This window comes from Ursus americanus, chromosome 18, assembly GCF_024610735.1.
Source record: "Ursus americanus isolate L20-20 chromosome 18, mUrsAme1.1.p, whole genome shotgun sequence".
In the NCBI taxonomy this organism is placed as follows: domain Eukaryota; kingdom Metazoa; phylum Chordata; class Mammalia; order Carnivora; family Ursidae; genus Ursus; species Ursus americanus.
This window is the reverse complement of record NC_142144.1, coordinates 57,295,378-57,316,937: the sequence shown is the minus strand read 5'-3', so window position 1 is coordinate 57,316,937 and position 21,560 is coordinate 57,295,378. Positions and strand designations below refer to the sequence as shown.

Here is a 21,560-nt window from a genome sequence, read left to right as displayed (position 1 = left end):
GAAACATACTATGTCAACATTTTTAGTTTCTTTTTACATTATCAGAGACATATTTTAAACATGTTGATAGGGAACTGGGACAAGACTAGCCCAAGCTCCAGTCCTTCTGGGCAAAACCCCAGTCCTGCAGGCTAGCAGTAAATACCTACCTTGGTTCTGTGTTGTGGGTTTATGGTAAATTACTGTGAAAAATAATTTAAGTTAGAATGGACTCTTTCTCCCAGGCGATGATTTATCTGTTTGTAAGCTGAGATGAGGGAATTCCATTTGCTATTGAGCCAGTGAGTGCTAACTTCATTAATGCATCTTTGCCACAAAGATTAATGGGACTCCCCAGTAAGTCGGCTGTAGCACTTGATGTCAGTTTACAACAGGCTTGGCAATACCTGGAAATTCAGATCTGTCATCATAAGATATAATGACATACATAAAACCAGAGTGTAAACAGAAGATCCTTTAGGGTACAGGGCACCAACCCAAGTTGCTAGGCCTTATGAAGCAGTGTATCTAAGAAAGTTCCTGTTTTGGTGTATATGCTAATGATTTCTCCTCAAGGGTAAAAACACCTAACCTCCCATTTTTTTAATAAATAAATATTTTATTATGAAAATCAATTTTGTTTAATGAAGTCTTCCGAAGGAGAAAATGTTTTAAGATATTTTGTTAAAATCATTTCATATTTAGGTATGCTTTGTCATCTCTACCTAGAGCAAAAAGGAGTCATAAAAAATGGTAAGTGCAGCCATAAAAATCCCTTTTACTATTAGTTGGGAGAGAAACAAATAGGAATATTACTTTGAAGGTAATGACTCAAGTTTTTTTTTTTAATTGCATCATATTTTCTCAAAACCCACGCAAAGTATACCCCAAATCGCCTTATGAATAAAATATAAGTTTCTCTCAGCACATTTTTACTCATCAGAAAAAAAGGTGAGTTTAATTTTGGTTGAGGCTTCATATGTCAAACACATCTTACATTTCAACAAACCTCACTGTCATATGGTGGAACACTCAAGGAGACGTTGGTTTTTACACAGGTGCTAGCTTAGAAAAGTGTACGCTGAATTCCTGTGAACACACTTCTAAAAATAGACCTCATTATCCCCAACCACAGTATTATATGTATAACTGCCTTGTCATTGAACCAAAATTATGATTTCCTGTCAAAAGATTGTAGCTTCCTTGAAGGCAGGTGGTAGTAAAGTCTTTTCCGCCTTTTTATTCCCAGCCTCTAACACAATTCCTGAGATAAGGGAGAACCATATCATCAAACGAATAAATTCATGGATAATACAAATTGCTTCTCATGCACTGTGTGCCTTTTCTAAATGTGGAGGCAACATAAACATATTCAGTTATTTCTGAGGTTTTGGGTTTTCTTTTTTAATAAAACCTGAAATGTACTTCTGGAAGAAAACAAAATATTTAGAAACTTCTTTGTTAAACTTGTCATTTGTTCACTCAAACAACAAATATTTACTGAAAATTTATAACGTGTCAAGCATGGCACTGTGCACTAAATCTTGAACAAAACAAAGCCTGCCCTCTTAAAACCTCCAGTCGAAGCATGAAGATAACTCTGTTTAAGATAAAAGAAAAGCTTCATCTCATTTTCTCTAAAATACACTCCTCAATAACTTATGAGAGGATGACATTCAAATTTCAATGGCTCTGTGGAGCCCAAATAGTCAGTTGGTGGCTCACCCATCTGGACCACAGGATTATTGACTGGACAAGGCAGCCTGACTTAACAACTGTAAAATGATGTGTCTTTCTAGACTTAGAAAGATGGTCTGCCTACACCAGAAAATTCTTCGCACATATGGCAGTGATCTTTAATCAAAAAAATTTAAAATTATTTATTGATAATTATAATAGTAGTACTGGCGATAAAAAGATTGGTGAGGATAATGATATTCACCACAATGACTCACATTTACTGAGGGTCTAGTACTTTGCTAGAAAGCTTTATGTGATCATTCTCTCAAGTTTAGGGAGCAGTTTTTATTATCTCCACTTGACAAAGAAGCTGAAGCTCAGAGACGTTGAGAAATGTGTACATAGCCACAGAGCACATAGTGGAGTCAGGATTTGAACTCAGATGTGTCTGCTGGCAGCACCTGAACTCATAACCACACCTTCTAAAACCTCATACGCCAAAGGTGGTAGCATAGATAATCAAAAAGACAAAAACAAAAACCAAGCAAACAAAAACCTTTTCTATTACCTCTTTAAATATTGATATCATGTATGAGATTTTCTTTTTTTCTTTTTTTTTCAGATTTTATTTATTTGTCAGAGAGAGAGCACATAAGCAGGGGGAGCAGCAGACAGAGGGAGAAGCAGGCTCCCCGCTGAGCAAGGAGCCTGATGCAGGCCTCGATCCCATGACCCTGGGATCATGACCTGAGCCAAAGGCAGATGCTTAACTGGCTGAGCCACACAGGCACCCCTTTATTTATTTATTTTATTTGATTAAGAGAGAGAGAGAGAGAGCAGGGGGAGGGGCAAGAGGAAGGGGGATAATCTCAAGCAGACTCTGAGCTGAGTGCAGAGCCCAAAGCGAGGCTTAATCTCACACCTCTGAGACAAAACCAAGAGTCGGTTGCTTAACAGACTGTGTCACCCAGGCACAGTGATGTATGAAATTTTCTTACTTCTTCTAAAATATATAACTAATGATACTGCATTTTCACAGACATTAAAAACAATTAAAGGTTTTTATCTATTTTGCGACCTAGGACAGTGCAGTGTAATAGAACTGAGGCTATGTTTTAGTATGACCCTAGTCAGACAGAGGCAGTCCAAGCAACTGCCTACTAGGTACCAACGTACAAGCATTCTGAAGGCTATGGAAATATGTGTTAATACAACATTAAACACAAATGTAAGAGGGAAAAAAATGAAGCTAAATTTCTTGGTATTGCATATTAGAGATCATTGCACCAATACTTGATCTTCAGTCATTCCAAATAACTTGGTAACACATGCGTGGTTTCAGACTCTCATATCACCTTATTTCCATATGCAAAGTCAATTTTCAGTCATTTATGCTAAGCAATGTTTTATAAGCCATAGCAAACTTATTTTCCAGGATTGCTGATCTTCCCTTTCCATCATCACAGCCATGCATTCACTTCATGAACATTTATTGAATTATTATGTGCCAGGCACTGTCCTAGATGCTGGAGATTCAACAGAGTGTAAGAAGGCTGAACCAAACAGCTTGGCTTTGAATGGACAATGAAGGGAGAAGGAAGGAAATTACCATTTTCATCAACTTTTGTATTTGAATCATTGTGCCACATGCTTTACACATATGTCATTAATTTCTAAAAATGACCCTAAAACACAGCTAAGATTATCCTCCACTCTAAAGATGAGGAGCTTCAAGGTTAGACTCACATAATGTGTCTAACCCCATAGAGTCAGAAACAGTAGACTCTTGATATGAACCCCTGTCTATCTAGCTACAAAGAATATTTCCTTCCCATGGCAGTTCCCTCTGTTTCAACTCTCCCTCTTTATAGCATCCATTCTGTCTGTCTGGATTTCTGGTTCTCAAACTCACCTTGCATCCTACAATGGCTATTGGAATAAGGATCAATTTCTTCTTTTGTAAGTAAAGTGAGATTAATTACTGCCCAAATGGTCTCTTACTACATCATATGTGCTTACACAACCATATCTATATGTCCTTCTTTATGTGTATACATTCATCCACAAATATTTTTTGGGTGCCCAGTAAATGCTAGGGATTTTTCAAGGCCAGAGAAAAATGCAATGGAGCTTATATGCAAAGGGGGGAGGGGCGCATAAACGTTTCAAGAAATGGAGTACAATTTCACATGGTGAAGAGTGCTATGAAGCAAATTAAACAGGGCATACATACACTATATGTAAACACTGAATGTACAAAACACACGCTCACATATTTATATACACAAATATACCTCCCCAACAGAACTTTTGGTTTAACTATACAATGTATAAGTAATGATCATTATTAACTAACTTTATTAAGGAGCCTTAAATTGTTTATTATGTAATAGTTTTCCACAATAATTGATTTTCTAGTTGTCTGATAAATGATAGATCTGCGGATACCAAAGGAATTAAACAAACACACACACAAACAAAAAAAGTGCGAATGTCCGCTGAAAACTTAATATTGATTTGCCGGTCTCACTCAGGATACACAGCTTCATTCTCTAAATAGCCCTTTCGGCGTTATACTTAAAAAATTTAGGATATCTTCTGGGAAAACCCAAACTGGTATCAAATTTATCATCCAAACACACATATCATAAACCATGAGAAAAAAATTAACAGGGATATACTTGTGGTCTATATCTATTAGTTAGAAAAAAAACATTGTGCGAAAGTATGTATTTATGCAAGTGAAGTTTAAAAATCAAGAATAAAGCTTAAAAATACAAAAAAAAAAGCATGGAAAGTTTTTACATGTAAATTAAAACACAATTTCATTTAGAAAGACCATTGATAAGATAGTTTTTAAATCTTCCTGTTACTTAATAAAATGTATTAAGGAAATTAGGATACATGTCATCGTATTTGTGTTTCATGTGGCATTAATGCACAAGTCATTGTTTGTTGGTTTGTTTTTAATAAGATAAAAATAAGTTACATGCTCTTTTAAGGAGATATGTAATTAGGATTTTGATAATTAAACCTTAGATGGGGCATTTGGTATATGCATGCCCTAAGTCCCAATAAATTATGCATGCACAACTTTTAAAACTACATCTTAATTAGTAGCTTAAAATAAAACTAATTTTGAAAGCCAGGAAATTGATTTTTTTAATTGTTCAAATTTTATCAATGGAAGTCAACTACATATTCAGTTTTAAATTATAAATATCAATTATGTATAAAGGATTGTGAATTGCATGCTATATTACTTTAAGTATTTTAGCAAACCCCTTTGCAAATTTCAAATCATATAGAGACAGTTTACGTTAACTTAGTTATATGATTTCTTGCTTGTGTAGTTTGCTCCCTTTAGCCAATGAAGTATGTCCCAACCTCATTTTCTTCCATTACTCCTTTTTACTTCTACTCTATTCTGAGGTACTATTGTCTATACCCACTTGTGATGGTTAATTTCATGTGTCAACTTGAATGGGCCATAAGATGGTCAGGTAGTCGGCCAAAGCTTACTCTGAGTGTTACTGTAAGGGGTTTGGATGAGGTTAACATTTAAATCAATAGAGCCAGTAAAGCAGATTGCCTCTCCTAATGTGAGTGGATCTCAGGCAATCAGTTGAAGGTCTGAATAGAAAAAAAAGGATGACTCTCTCCCAGTAAGAGAATTCCTCCTGCTTAATTGCCTTTCAAATGGGACATTAGCTTATTCCTGTCTTCAGACTCATCCTGAAACCTTAGCTCTTCCTGAGTCTCAAGCCTGACAACCTTCAGACTCTATCATCAGATGTCCTGGGTCACCAGCTTACCAACTCACCCTGCAGATCTTGGGAGTGGTAACCCTTCTTAACAGCATGAGCCATCTCCTTATAATAAATCATATATCTATGTGTGTATAAAATGATATAATAAATCATATATATATATTATGATATAATAAATCATATATATATATCATATTCATTCCATTTCTGTGGAGAACCCACTTGTATCTACTGCCACATATTTAGCAATTTCTTACCTATGCAACTATGTTCATGAAACTTTTCTCTATCCCTAATACCTTATCACACTCATTCTGCCTGATAAAATCCTACATTCTTTAAGCCTCAATTCAGAAGTCTCTTCCTCCCATGATGTATCATCAAGGTAGGACATTTCCACACTTTGCACACCCATGGCACATTAGCACTGTTGTCTTTCACGTCATACTTGTCTGTGGCTGATCAGCTGAAAGAACATTGTTCTTCCAGGAAAATATCTTTTATAAGTACATCAAAAGTAAATAACCTAAGGGCTAGAATACATTGTCACAGCATAATACAGTGGTGATTATTTCTGACTGGGTGAAACCCAAAGAAAATCTTAGCTGTATGATCAAGAAAAAAAAAAATCATTTCGAACTCTCTAGACCTTGGTTTCCTACATCAAAAATAAGAGATTCGGCTAGGTAAACACCAAATTCCCTCCCAGATCAATATTTCCACAGTGCCATTAATAGCCAATTGATAGTAAATACTCACATGACTTAATATTCATTCTAAAATTGTTAAAAATAATAGGAAGCCAAAAGAAAAAAAAATTGTTCTCACTTAAATCCAATGATTTACAAGTGCATTCATTTTCTCTGAGCCCTTTAGGACATAATCCCAGTGTGGAAAAACTAGTGATAACGACTCAAAGAAAGCAGCATGCATCACCAACAGAATGGTGCTTACAAGGAAACATGAAAAAGCCTCATCTCACAAGTGCACTTTCTCCCAAATTTTATCAGTTTTCACATCTCTCCTCACAACGGTCTCCCATGGACCTGTGCACATGGGCTCCGGCCCTGATGACCACTAACACATTAAAAACAGCTACTTTTAAGGACTCAAGATCTCACTACCGGAAGTCAGAAGGTTCTGTGTACTTTCATGGCTCTGCCCACCGCCCCCTCTTTTCAGCAAGGAAGTGGAGTACACAGGAGGCTTTATCATGTTGTTATCAATTTATTCTAACTACTCAACTATTTTATGAGCCTTTTCAAGTAATCTTCACTCAGTACCATAATTGTCAGCAAGTTTGTTCTGTGTTGGCCACCCTTCCTTTTGTTTCAGTCTTTCATAAAAATCCTTTTGTGTGACAGTCAAGCAGCTGTGCTTTGTTCTTTAATGTTCCTAGCCTGGATCCCCAGCCGAGACCACTTTATAACATAAACAGCAAAGTACCATTTTCACAGCGGGGACAACTGTGTTCATCTTCAAAAAGAGGCATTAATAAAATGAGACTGTAATGAACATGCTAATTCTGATCACAGGGTACTGCACAATGGTGGAGAGCGTCGACTGCCTTCTCCCTGAAAGATTGTAAAAGTTGTTGTTTTTTTTTAACAACTGCTATAATGGCTTACATTTTTTGAAACCGACATATTATGCAAACATTTCTCTCCATCTCCCAATGAAATGCCTTCTCTGTCTCATCCAACTGCTCGCTGTGTGTTTTACTATCTCAGTTACAGTCACCTTCTGGGAGCATATTTTTTCCATCTTGCAAGAACTAGCTTCTGAAATAGGCATGTCACTGAATCATAGGAAGCTAGAGAGAAGAGATTTCAGTGATCCCAGTCCATTGTCTGCCTTCTCTGGGCACATGAAGATAAAAATAACAATAATGATAAATGAAGAAGAACAGGGAAGTAGGGAAGTTAACACATTTGCTCAAGATGCCATAGCTATTTTGGAACAGAGCCAGAGTTGGAACTCAAATTACCCATGACTGAGACTTGGGAATTTTGTATATTGTCTTGATGATGACCATTCATAAGATAGGATGCATTTGTGTAGAGTAAACATAAGTCTCATTTCATAAAATACATCTGCAAAGCCAGGTAATTAAATTGTCTCATATTTAGTTATCTTTTTAGGCAATAATTTTACTTTACATGTGTTCTATGAAAAAGCTAGTTTCCTTTAAGTAGGTAAGAGTAACAATGTTTATACCCTGTTTTGTTGTGGTAGTGCTGGTGGTAGTTTTGGGGGCAGTGTTGTTTGGGAATGAGCAAGTCTCCAAAAATAATCTGCTATGTTTAAAAAAATAATGTATTACATGCAGTTTGGGATGATAATAATACATGTATTTTCTGAATACCATTTGAAAAATATCTAAATTCAAGAAACATGACATATAGTCAGACAATTAGATGCAAAATTAGTAATGTCTCACTTTCCCTGCCCAGTGGCAGGCAACATGTAACTGAGAGAACATTTTCACCCCCAGTTAATCATTATATAAATGTATACTACAAGATTTGCCCCTGACAATCTTTGATCAGTAAGAAATTATGACCAGTGAACCAAACATTCAGAAAGAACTAAATCCATCTGGATAATGATCCTCTTCTTAAAAACACCCTCTCTGGTCCTACTTGTGCCCCTGAAAGCCTCATTTGTAATCTAAAAAACCTTCAAATTCTACAATTAGGCAAGTCTCAGCCCTTAATAACCTCTCAGTGACACCTGAAGCCTTGAGAAAGTTCTGCTCTAGAGGGAAAACATGTGTATCACAGATACACACATCAGCATCATCAAGTACTGTAGAACAAGGGAGCTGGTTTTTGCTTGTGTTTCCACGGGCAGAGCAGCCAAAAAAATTAAAATATGACCTAGGGGCCCTAAGTACTGCATTCAACTCCCCATTCTCCCACTACTTCTTCTATGAACTACGATGCACAGTGTATAAGTGGTAATTGCCTAAATATCTCATTCCAGGGCATGTTCAGCCTGAGCTTGTAGTTATCCTTCCTTATGAAAACAGTTTTTCAGAGCGAGGGTAATTTGAAGCGAGCTACAGAGGGAAAGTTTCCCCTGAAATACTCCCTTTAATGCACATGGGTGGTCAGAGTATTATTTCACTGTCTTCTGCATTAGCCACACAGTTCAGATGTTTAAATCTCCAATTAATTAGGTTCTCTAGTAGCCTGTGTGAAATAAATTAGTGATCTCCATCCAGTCCACTTAGACAAAACCCATCATGACAGTTGGCACATTTTTGGCATTGTCAGCAAAGTAGGGAAAGAGTAAATGACCCATGTGGATGAAATGGGCATCTGATGAGGGCCACTGACGGAAAGTGTATGGCAGTTCCAGCCAACAGCGGAGCACAGAGCTTGAGTATCTGCCAAGGTGATTTGCAAGAGCAAGTAAACTTAAAATGGGCACAAAGCTCATCAGGTGTAGTATGACGCTCTTCACATTCATTTTAATTAACTGTGCACCATGTTCACATTCTATGAATGTGATTTTACTACTGGAATATTTTGTCAAAACTATTATTAATAGAATTATAAATAGTTATTTAGAAATTTTAAACTAAGAGGTAACCCTAGGGAACAAAGATAATTCCCAACCCATTTATTTCATCCCATAGGGATATATGAAAAGTATTCTAAGTTATGTTTAGACTACTTTCCCATTATCCAAAATACCTTTGAGTTTTTCTCATGAAACATTTCCAAAATTGCTAAACATAGTCTTTTAAAAAAAGGTTTAACTATCTTTACTAGAATCACAAATTTTCATACAAATGTACTTACATATGACAGCTATTCACACAGAAAGCCAAGATCATATTAAAATGCTCACATGTATTTGTTTTATAGGGAGCTTGTTGATTAAAGTAGATGAGATGGGGGTCCCTAATCAGCTGCGAGGCAGGAAAACATAAATCCATGTGAAAGTCTAAGTAAAATGATATTTTCTTCCGAAGCTTTTGCTAATCTCCTCATCAATGCATAAAGATTAAATCAAGCCAAATGACTGTCACTGTTTCCTTTTAAGGGGTGAATTCAAGGAAGTCAGAAGGTAAAGGAAAAACAAAAGGTTTTTGGTAAATTTGACTTTATTGTACCTTTGTATTACACTTTCTACACAACAGCATTAGTTCTAAACTAGGTAAAGAAATGAAGATTTAAATTTTAAAAGAAAATTAACAAATGAGTCTGAGTTTGCTTCAGATGTGAACACCTGAAGAAATTATTCTACAATTTCAGACCTGCTAAGTTTATGTGAACACATATACGTATATTCACATATGTACATATATTTTGAAGTACATGTTAGAGTCTTCATAAACAGAGTCACTAAAACTCCTTCCAGTTCTAAAATCTGACTTCTAACTCCCATCTGCTTCTTCTCCCCCCTAATATCTTATTCTTGCCTGAGAGATTTTAGTCTTTCCATTACCTTTTCAAATCTTTATTTTTTAAAAGATTTTATTCATTTATTTGATGAGAGGGAGTGAGAGAACACAAGCAGGGGGAACAGCAGAGGGAGAGGGAGAAGCACCTTCCCCGCTGAGCAGGGATCATGACCCTGGGATCATGACCTGAACTGATGGCAGACGCTTAACCGACTGAGCCACCCAGGTGCCCCTCAAATCTTTAAAATACATTTCTTTTCAAACCCATTCATACAGTTCAATTATTTGTAGTTCACAGACTATGATTTCTACTCTCCTTGAGTGGGCTTACTGTGCTTCATTGGTTAGAGCTGGCTTTCATGCTTTAGAATTGGTAGTTATGACCCATCTGGGTATGAATGACCTCATCTGGGGTTGTACATGCTGAATTGTGGGGGCATCTCTGTGAGGTGAATACTTGCATGGCTGCCTCTTTTACACTCTGCGAGTCACTGTATCTGACCAGTTTTTATGTTTGCTTCTAGGTCCTGAGTATTGCACTGTTGAAGTAGTGCTAGAATTCTCACCTTTATGCAGAAAGCTGGTCTAGCTCTTCTTACTTTCATTTTATTTTATATAAGCCTATGTGCTGCTGCAGAACTAAAACTCCAGCCCTAAAGCATATAGTCCTTCTGGCTCTTATCTTGGGTTATGAGATTATAAATAGTCTATTCTCTGGAGATTCTCTGTTTTTAGTACCTGGAAACTTCTTTCTTGTTTGCAAGACTAACCATGCATTTCGTTTTATTTTCAGATATTTTATCAACATCTCAGTGTGTTTATAGGAGGATGAGAACTTTGTGTATGAATGTAGCTTCTCATAATGGACAGAAATGTAGCTCAAATCTGACTAACTTGTTTTTAAGCATTATTCTATTACATGCATTTAAAAGATCTATATCTAGTTGGTCAGTATTTCTCCTGAGACTTAGTAAGAGAGTTACAATATTTGAAACATATTTTAAGATATGTGAGTAAATAATTTCATTTTCTAGGCTTCTTGGATTAACTAATTGATTTTGGTAATCAAAGATTACCAAAGATCTAGAAGGAAATGTTTTTGATTTTATAAAACATACAAAGCTAATACATCACACAATGGGGGAAAAATGGAGTGGAGAACAAATGTTCTTAATCCATGTTATATTCCTCTGTGGTATTGCAATTTTGATCCCTTTTTTCTACTTCCCTTCATCTTAAGAAAGTTTATTTTCATAAGTGGTGGAATCAAGAAAAATGAAGTTCAAAGCAAAACACAATGAAAAAACAAATAAAAGTGTGTGTGATAGAGAAAGACATAAAGGCACAGAAGTGTTAGTCTGGAGATGTCAACTATTAGATAAGCCAATTCAGGCAATATTCTTATCTCTTCACACAATGTTGATGCAGAGATACACAGCAGAGTGTTATTAATCCCTAGCCTTTATTCTCTAGTACTGCCATTCTAAAGAAAGTCTAGAAAGCAGACCCACTGTATTGGAGATTTGACAAGTCATCTCATACTTTGGTCAAACTGCATAAGCCACATAGTAGGAAACACAGCAGGGGGCATACTGTTTCCACTCACTTTGCATTAACAAATATTAGTTCAAGAAACATAAAAGACAGAAATAAAAGCATATTTTTTGACATAAAGACATAAGTTGCCTTTGTTTTTCGCAATTTCTCCATTTTTAAGGAACTCATCTTTAGGTAGAAGATGTTCCTTCAATTTTGCAAACATCAATGTCAACTGTGGTAATCTGTAAAAAGTAGTGGCCAACCTTGATACAAAGAATCCACAAAGAAGCAATGCTAACATGAAAAGACTAGCATGTCCTGTTTGCTTTCTAGGTACTCTACCAAAAATCATAATGGTATTTGGCATTGGAAATCAGTACTTCTCTGAGATTTTCTTTTCTCTACCTGGATAGTATTCTTCAAGACCCATGAGAAAAGGCACCCACTCTCTGTTTAAAAGTTCCACCCTTTAACCATCGTATTTAAATTCATTTCCCACTTAAGTGTCATGACAACTCTAATTTTTTTTTAGTGGTCCTACAAAAGAACACCAGGAATACAGATATTCAATAATGACACAAGCAACAACCTTGTACTTGAGTACTTACCACGCAAAACTGTGAGTCTGGTGGATACACTTATTTCTCCCACATTATTCGAGGCCACACATTCATAAATGGCCTCATCCCGTGGAGTCCGTAAGGGTTGTATTCTGAGAACTGATCCAGATCCATCATCAAACTCTATTACCTATTAGAGGAAACAATAGCTGTCACAGGTGTTGTTACAATTGTCTACCTCTCGGCTAAACCTTAATAGAATGTGAACCAGTCTTTCGTCTCAGAATAAACACAGCAGCATTTTAAGACTGAATTTTGATACAGAGTAGTAAAACAGAATTACTGGTTTAATTTAATGAATCTTCTCCTGAACAAAGGGAAAGACATGTAACTACAAATGCAAAGTCTACGGAAAACCATCCATGGTCTACTCATGAAAATATTCTAGTATGTGTATCTAGGACAATTTGACCCTGTTAATTTTGCAAGAGACTTGTTGCTATGATCGATAACCTTCTCGAATTATCCTCTCACAGCACGTATGCATATGTGGATCTACTCAATAATTGGACTGTAAGGTGAAGACATAATGCATACCACCACAGACAGCTCTTCTGGCTTAAAGTGTTTCACCCTGAACAGTACAGATGAGCAAACCATGAAGAGAAACTGCATAAATCTAATACTTAGGCAGCCAACGAGATGGTTTTCACAACCTAAGAGACTGATGGCATGCATTAATTTTGCTATAAATCATTCCAGTATTTGTTCTAGCTTAGTGTTTTCTGCATTTTTAGGGCATTTTTTTGCTGTAAAATGGAGGCTTGCTTCACCAGGCAGAAAATTAATGTCCTAAAGAGTAAGCCTGAATTCACTATCATTATGGACTATACTCTGAAGCAGTTTAGCAATCCTAGATATTTGTCAGCTAATTCAAGCACTACTTCAAAAGATGATAATGACGATGATGATGAGATTGATAAATATGGGTACAGAATTGAGGAATCCTCTGCTTGTCTCTTCTTTATGCTGTGTTCTTTCAGCTGCTCACTGAGGTGCTGTGCTTTCTGGTTTTGGTGAGGATTTTTACATTTCCCTGTGACTAATAGATCCATGTGCCCAAATTATGAATTGATAATGCCTTGTAAATACATTTATTGGGATGTTCAATCCCTGATTTTGTGTGTAAATGTGCTTATGTCAACATATGGAAGAAAGATAGAATGTTTTTAAAATATAGCCACTGCAGGTCCTTTCTGTATTCTATCTATGTTTTAAATTCACAGAGATAGCCAAAATGTCTCACTTCCCAATGCACTGCAATTTATTTTCAACTTTATTAAGCATATATTTGAGAATGAATCCACTATGCATGATGGGAGAGAAAAAGGTTCATAGTTACTAGACTCTTTGACAAGTATGCCATAATTGAATATACATATATATTTATAAACATCTATATATATTTGTAAACATTTGACTTATAAACATTTATATATACTTATAAAAATAAATATATGTATTTATAAATATATATATATTTATGAACATCTCATGGCTTAATGTAGAGAAAGGTTTAAATATCCTTAATGCAAATTTAAATTTTGACTTTTTCCAGTTTTATTGAGAAATAATTGGAAAACATCACTGTATAAAGTTTAAGGCATATAAAGTGATGGTTTGATTTACATGTATTGTGAAATGACTACTACGGTAGGTTTAATTAACATCCATCATCTCATATAGATGCAATAAAAAGAAAACAAAAAAAAAATTTTCTTCCTACTCTCTTAATGACTGTTATGTGCCGCTATACGTTTATATTTCTGAACTATTTCCTAGGGTTAGACCCATCCTCTTTCAACAAACACTATACTATACATTACATGCCAGTGTTGCAATTTCCAATTTGAAAACCTTATTTAATACCCAGGATTGATTGTGCCCTACTTACTCTAAGCCAGACATTTTATTTGCCACTGGAGATAGAAGCAGCAAAACCAGTCTCACTTAGAGCTCTCATAGGCTTTATAAACTTGCAAAACAACAACAACAAACAAAAATACATATATACTATTACAGATTTTAAAGATTCTCAACCCAAGACTCAACACTATTTGATATACATGCTTCATGTAAAAATAACTAATTTTCCTTGGCTGTATTTATATGATTCTCATTAGGAATTATGTAATGAGCAGAGCTCATGCTTTCAAATGTTTACTATTATAATTTAATCTTTGTTACAAGAGTTTGTCAAGAACCTACTGTCACCAGCAAGTATGATGTGAAACTCCTCTTTGATAAAAAATTCAATTTCATTTAAACTAAAACACACACACACACATCATTTTCTACATGATATAGGAAATATTCTCAATGATTAAGATTTTTTTATGTTTAATCACTGTAGGTATTTGATTTTCAAACAAACATAATTTTAAATTTATCATTTGTAAACTGCAGTCTACATTTAAATTTCTACCAGTGTAATTAATTATACCATTTATAAGGCATCTGGACCCTTTATTGCTCTGTGAAAACTGGTAAAAAAAATTAGTAAAATCAAAATGTTCTGAATTTTGTACTTGCTATATTTCTTTTAACTAGAAATTGCCTTTAATTTGCCAAACTATGAATTAGGCTATGAAGTATGTCAGAAACTCAGGTAAGAGAAAGTGAGTTTTATATTTCGGGGCAGTTTGGAGATCTTTGTATCCTCTAAAAATCAAGTTATTCTCTCCATGTCTTAAAATTCAAGTATGTTATTGTGTGCTTCTTCCAATTTTTCTCTGCATATCTTATTACCTATTTTTCTCCTCCAAAAATGAGCAAATTTCTGAACCATTAGTCTCCTTAAAAACATTCAAAATAATATCTGAATTATGCCTCATCATCTTCAAGTCACTGAGCTTTCTTGAGGAATTTATTCAAGGGTTTAACTGCAATATCAACCTGGTTGGGTATGTTCTTCCAGAGTAGTGCTTAGCCCAACAACTGGAGCTAATTTCCCATTTTAGTTCATAGTACTTGTAAAACACAGCTGTGAGGTGCAGTGGACAACTTCATTTGCTGCCCAGTACCCATTCCTTTTGTAATAGGCACCTGAATCCCCTGTGGGAAAACATTGCTTCCCCACTCCAGGCCATGGGGTTGGATGGAACTGACTTCATTCCCAACAACAGAGGTAGATTCTGATTAACGTAAATTAGTTGGTCTCTACCATCCGGTTGTCCATATACACTAGTCCAGGGACAAGCAAGGAAAAGCTGGGAGCATAGGAAGCTTTCACCCATCTTCTAGCCTTGGTTGTGGGAGGATGTGAGACTGCCATATTGCAATCTTAAGGGGAACCAGTCTGAGGATGAGGCTGACAGATGGAAGCCAGGAACACTGAGCCTGGTACAATTAAATACAAACGTTAGTCACCTGACCCACAAATTCCCTTTCAGAAAGCCACTTAGAACTAAGTTTTCCAACATAAGCAACAAAAAAAAGGCCGTATCTTAGCACACTTCATATCACAGTAAAACAAGCAATATACAAACCAAAGATACGGCAGACACATTTTTCCCCCAGAGAAACAGAACAATGGACCTAATACCTCAAATCTCTGATTGCTGACTTTCTTTCCTTTTTTGTTCCAGACAATCTTAGGTCTTGGGTCTCCTGTCGCTTGACAAATGAAAGAGGCAACTCCTCCAGAGACCCCTGTCTGGTCAACGGGAGTTCTTGTAAATCTTGGAGGTGCTGAAATAAAAAGAGATAAACATCACAATTACATGGAAAATTGAAACACAGAGTGTTACCCCACTGCCACTGCTTTCCCCACAGCCCTCAACCCCACTGAGGCCAATACACACATACATATGTGCACACACCAGGATTACAAGATTAGAAAAGCACCTTTTACTTTTAAGGGTAGTTTAAAGGAGAGGGAGGTAACTTTCTGGTCAAGATATCCACTAGTGCTTTTATTGCTGAAATCTGTATTAAGGCAGAGATCCAATAACATCCGAAAAGCAACATCACACATTAATTTTTATTACCAGTATAAAAAAAAATCCAATTTGTCCTCTGTAACAAAATGAGCTCATCAATCAAAGTGAGTAAAATTTTAGCTCTTTGCTTTGATGCCATTATCAGGGCACTGCCAGAAAGCAGCACTGCCACTGCTAAGCCATTAAAATTAGTGACATTTAAGAGAAATTCTAGGAAATTTTAAAGAGACAAGAAATACAGCCCTGAGTTAGAAGGTTTGGCAAGAAACAGAAATAGGAAAAAATGGTAAAGTGACTCCTTAACCTAAATATTGTGCTCTGCCTTACTTGAAACTTAACTTCACAATTTGCATAAAAGATGAGTCAAGAAGCCTCCAAAGTCATGGGGGGGGGGGGGGAGGGAATTCCTGTAAAGAAAGATGCAGACTTTAAGATTCCTAAAGATGAAAGGCTAGAGGTTAGAGGGTTTTTAAATGTTCTTTACTTTCTTAAAATGCTCCTAACATTCACCCTCTCTCTTCAAAACCTACTTATTATCCATCTTGCATTTCCAGATCTAGAAATCTATTATATGAAAATTAAATAATGAAGATGGGTATTTATGCACAAGGTTATCTACTATGCCATTTATTTAGCAAAGACTATACGTACCCTAAATATGAAATAAAATTAGAATTGACAGTGAAATGAACTACAGTGTGATGATAGAACATCATACAAACAGCCAACATTATATTGACAAAGTTTTTATAATATGACATGAGAAATACTTGTGATTCAATGATAAGCCACAAAAGCATCATACACAATTCAATATGAGGGGTATCAGATAATAAAGAAAAATACACCCCAAAAAGGATGGGACAAAATGTGCTAAAACACCAATGGTGGTTTGGAGGGGAAGTATATTCATTATTTTTCCTCCTTCTTTGCATTTTTCTCACATCCTTGAGTTCTTGCAGTTATGTTGTAATTAAATTTTTTTAATTCAAAAGCATCTTACTTTTCCATTTCATTTTCTTATTCCTATTACAAATTTCCTCTCCTACTGTTTTTCAGTTAAATATTATTAAAAAATGGTTTTAAGCAACTGTAGCTAACATTATTTTGAAAATAACCCTTAGATTTTAAGAAAGAAGAAAATAACAATGTTCCTGTTTGCTCATCACCATATTTTCTCTGCCTTGTTTTCACATTTCCCAGGTGATGCTCCTGCTGGTTTGATGGGATGTCCTGACTCTCATCTTGGTTTTCCTGGAGTCAGGGAGGCCAGACTCACATCTCAGCTCTACCATAATGTATATGTATCAACTTGGGGGAAAAATGTCTCACTTTCCTGTTTCTGGTTGTTTTTGTTTGTTTTGTTTTGTTTTAAGATTTAATTAATTAATTTATTTGAGAGGGAGAGAGAGAGTAGTGTGCCCTGAGAAAGAGCACATGGGTGGAGGCGAGCAGAGGCAGAGGGAGAGAGAAGCTCAAGCAGTCTCCATGCTGAGCGCAGAGCCTGACATGGTGCTCAGTCTCACAACTTGGAGACCATGATCTGAGCTGAAGCCGAGTCAGATGCTAACTGAGTAAGCCAGCCAGGTGCTCCCTAACTTTCCTATTTCTTAACTGCAAAAATATGAAATGTAAAATAAATTATTTTCCAGAGATCCCTTCCAGTTTTAAGGTTTTCTAGCTTAGTGTATTATCTTCACGATGAAAGAAAGAAAGAAGAGTGGGGAGAGGTATCTTTGCAACGTTGGTGCTGGGAAATGAGTCTCTACCTCATCAGCCAATTCAACTTGGTGACAGTAGAACTAGTGGGAACACAGGTCCCTGTTTGTTCAGGAATATTAGGAAAGAAATCAAGCTCCCCCAGCCCTGCTCGATATCACATCCTGCAACATCACCGGGTAGCAGTACAAACTAGATGATTACCAGAACTGCTGGAAGTACTTAAAATGATTTGAGATGACTAACAGTGAGAAGAATAAAAAACACTGTACACTGATGTCACTTTTCTGGAAACAAACAAACAAAAATGATATTAGAAGTGTTTATGTTTTTCATTCTGCTGTTGCAAACAATGCAAATTGATAATAACCACACACTTCTCAGCATCTAATATGGAAATTATAATCATGCAATTAAAATTCCTAGGGAATTTCCCTGGAAAAATAAAATGTATTGCACTGCTATATGAAATGGTACAATACTGTCTTTTTTGGAACCTTCCTTTTCAAAATACATAGCTCAAAAATTGTTGACCCTTAATGAAAATGAATTTTAACAATCTGTTTTCTTCTTTAAGTTCTGTTTTGAAATTTCTTGCAAGAATGTGTGAATGAGGTAAAGGGCTATGGTATAAAATGACTATGTACTAATCAGAAATTAAGTAAATCTAGAATATGGGATGCCATTCTTTTTGCACCAGGTTTGGTTTTGTTTGTTTGTTTACGGGATAGCATCCTATTTCTCATCATGTACACACACGCACACACACACAGAAGGAAATTTGGAGATTCTGACAATCTACAAATAGGCAATGACTCCTAGAACAATGACTCCTAAATCCCAGTGAGTGGGGACACTATGGAATGAAATTACTATTAACCATAGAAATCTGACTTCTAAATGGAAAGCACAGAAGGCAAATCCCCCCATATTCTCAGGGAGGTGATGTGACTACTATTCCAATGTTCAGATGTGTTTCTCGCTTACCTTCCTTTTCTGGTCATACCTGAAGTCTTCGTGCTAATATTCACAAATATTCAAATCTGCCACTGGATACTACTATAAAGAATTTATTTTTGTAGGTGAGGTCAAGTAATGAAATTAACCTATTGAACTGTGGAAAATTTATTAAAATAACCAGTTAGACTCTGCTTTAGATCTTGGACTGTTTTCTTAAACTCTACTGAATACCACTATAGTGACCCAGTATTCTTAAAAAAAAAAAATATACTGATAAGGCTCCTTAAATGTATTATTTGAAAACAAGAAATGAAATTAATCACACTACATTTTAAAAAAATAGGTATATCAAGTGCATGTACACGGAGCTTTTTTTTTTTTTTTTTTTTTAAGTAAGAAGGATGTTACCCTTCAGAGACAAAAATCACGACTTTCTTATGGGATCTGATGTCAATTTTTCTACATGTGCTCACAAAATCCAAACCACAAAAAGGATAAATGCCATTATTCTAGTTTCTAGATAATGTAGTAAAATGCGTTCAGTGAGCATGACTGTTCCATAAATAATCATCTTGGCTGGTCAAACTCTAAGACTGATGCTGTCAATGCAAGGCAGCCAGCCAAAGGAAAGGAATGGGAAAGAGAGTAGACCAAACTTAATAACTCCAACAAATGCCTGAGGCAAGTAAAAGTGCTTATTCTCAGAGGGGTATAAGAATACATAGCACTACTTCCTCCTCTCTAATATCTCAGCTTACTAAAAGAAATGAAATGAATCTTCTGCCTCCTTTTGTCATGGATATTACCCAAATTTAAGTCAGGCTCTGAATATAGGAAGAGAAGAGAATCCACATAAAAGCATAAAACAAAGACTTCTATTAAAAAGTCACACAATATGAGAGCCTCAGGTCTGAATAATCAAAATCCCCACGTTTATCCCATGAGATACACTTGGAGATACACCAAATATTACACTTGGTGAAAGAAAAGAAAAGAAAAGAAAAGAAAAGAAAAGAAAAGAAAAGAAAAGAAAAGAAAAGAAAAGATAAAGAAAGAAAGAAAGAAAGAAAGAAAGAAAGAAAGGAAGGAAGGAAGAAAGGAAGAAAGGAAGGAAGAAAGAGAAAGAACGAGAAAGAGAGATTAAGACTTTAAAGATGGAGAGAAGGACATTAAAACTTTACAAGCACCAGTACTGAGATAGGCACCGTTCCGTTATTATAGCTGACCGCCATTGCTATTCACCTAAAGCTGTCAGCCCTGTGCTTTGCAAATGCATTTCTGCTCAAGCTGGTTTTGACAAGTGAGGAGTATGACCTTTCATTAAACTAATGCTGGGCACTGCAGAGGTCAAATTACTGTTAGACCCAGAAAGTCTATTTTCTAAATGGAAAACGGAAAAGCTAAACATGCATATGAGTCAGAACAGAGGCATGGCTGATATTCTAGAACATGTCTGCCATACTCACTTGCTGTTTTCACAGACTATGCATTCTCAGGATACAGACACTAGCTCTGGGAATCTGGTAGATTATTCTTCCCTACACAGCTCAAGAGGAGTCACAAACTGCGGACTGATTTTTGCTTCTAAGAGGTTAGTTTGTTTCTTTAGATATAACAAATGCACAGTACCTTCACATCTAACGATCATAACACTTTGATGTCTTATCAGATTTCAAGTTGCTAGGCTCTCTGAAGACAAGGAGATAAGCCCAATGAGCAGTTATTGTTATTAAATTAAGGGGATAGATCCTACTAAGACCAGCAAGCTCCCTTTGACCATCCTTAACAAAGTGTTCCTTCAAGGACAAAATTCTCCCCTTAGTACACTATATTAGATAGAGCTAGACATTAATGGGGGAGAACCATTGAAATCTACTAGTAACATCCATGCAAGAAGGAATTTATCAAAAATTCTTAAAGGTTAAGAAGACAACTCAGATTTGCAGTAACTTGATTGGCCAACTGAGAATCGCTTAAAACCGATTCACAGAAAGAACTACACACTACAAAAGGGAAGGGAAGAAATGAGGGTGCCATTTGTCTAATTTAATTCTAATGAATAAGCCGCTTCTGCAGACATCAAGTAAATATGACGAATGAGGAACAAAACTAACAGCATGTAACTAATTGGCTTTTTTTCTTTCAGCTGATTAACATTTCCTTAAATAGAGAGTTCTGTTTTTAAAGGGATATTTGTCATAATAACGTACTTAAAATCTTGAAAGGGGAAGGTTAATGATGCTATTTAATGATACTAAGGGAGAGGATGAGGGAATGTTCAGTAGGAATATGTAGGTAGTTCTGTGCTTAAGAATCTGCCTCCTCCCAAAAGAGTGCCTGTAGAATTTATGAGACTGTCAACTGAACTCATCTCATTTGTTTTTTTTCCCCCTCTGTGTATCAGGAAGGGAAGCTCAGGAAATTCAGAGCATAGCAGGAGTCAGGGGTGGTTCTAAGGATAAAAGCCAGGTCTGAATGTATACAAGCTATTAGGGTTTTACAGTCCCTTCCTGCCACAACACACTCATTACCACTGCCCCAAGCACAAAGAGTGGCAAGAATTTAGCGGATGATGAATTCTGTTATGATTCATTTGATCTCTACTGGGCAGGAATGGAGGGAGGAAAGTGTGCCTGAGATAACAGCAAAACCACAAGAGCACATGAAAAGAAATGAGAGACGTCCCAAGCTGATGCATGATCGTAAGGGAGGCAGAAGTGTGACACACACACCAGGCTGGACTGGTTTCTATAGCAGATGTTCTACATGAAGTGGGGCTGGTGGGGTATCTGTCCTATCACACGGGGTCTGAACAGGGTCGCGTCTGATATCCATGGCCAGCATAGACCTTCAATGTCAAAGAGACTTTTTCTGAGTCATCAATGAGGCTGTCTTTCAATCTTATAGCCTTAATATTTGACTTAAGAAGCATTATTCT

The 21,560-nt window shown here is 36.2% G+C and overlaps 1 protein-coding gene across 15 annotated transcripts in view; it reads right to left on the bottom strand.

Moving 5' to 3' along the window:
• Window positions 1-21,560, bottom strand: part of PTPRD (protein tyrosine phosphatase receptor type D) — a 2,182,843-nt gene that overhangs the window by 287,359 nt on the left and 1,873,924 nt on the right. For all 15 annotated transcript variants that reach the window (XM_087869643.1, XM_045780711.2, XM_087869649.1 and 12 more), the window contains 2 exons: window positions 15,547-15,692; window positions 11,991-12,132 (listed from right to left, as the gene is read on the bottom strand). In XM_087869643.1, coding sequence (XP_087725769.1) covers window positions 11,991-12,132; window positions 15,547-15,692 — 288 coding nt within the window. The remainder of the gene's footprint in view (window positions 1-11,990; window positions 12,133-15,546; window positions 15,693-21,560) is intronic.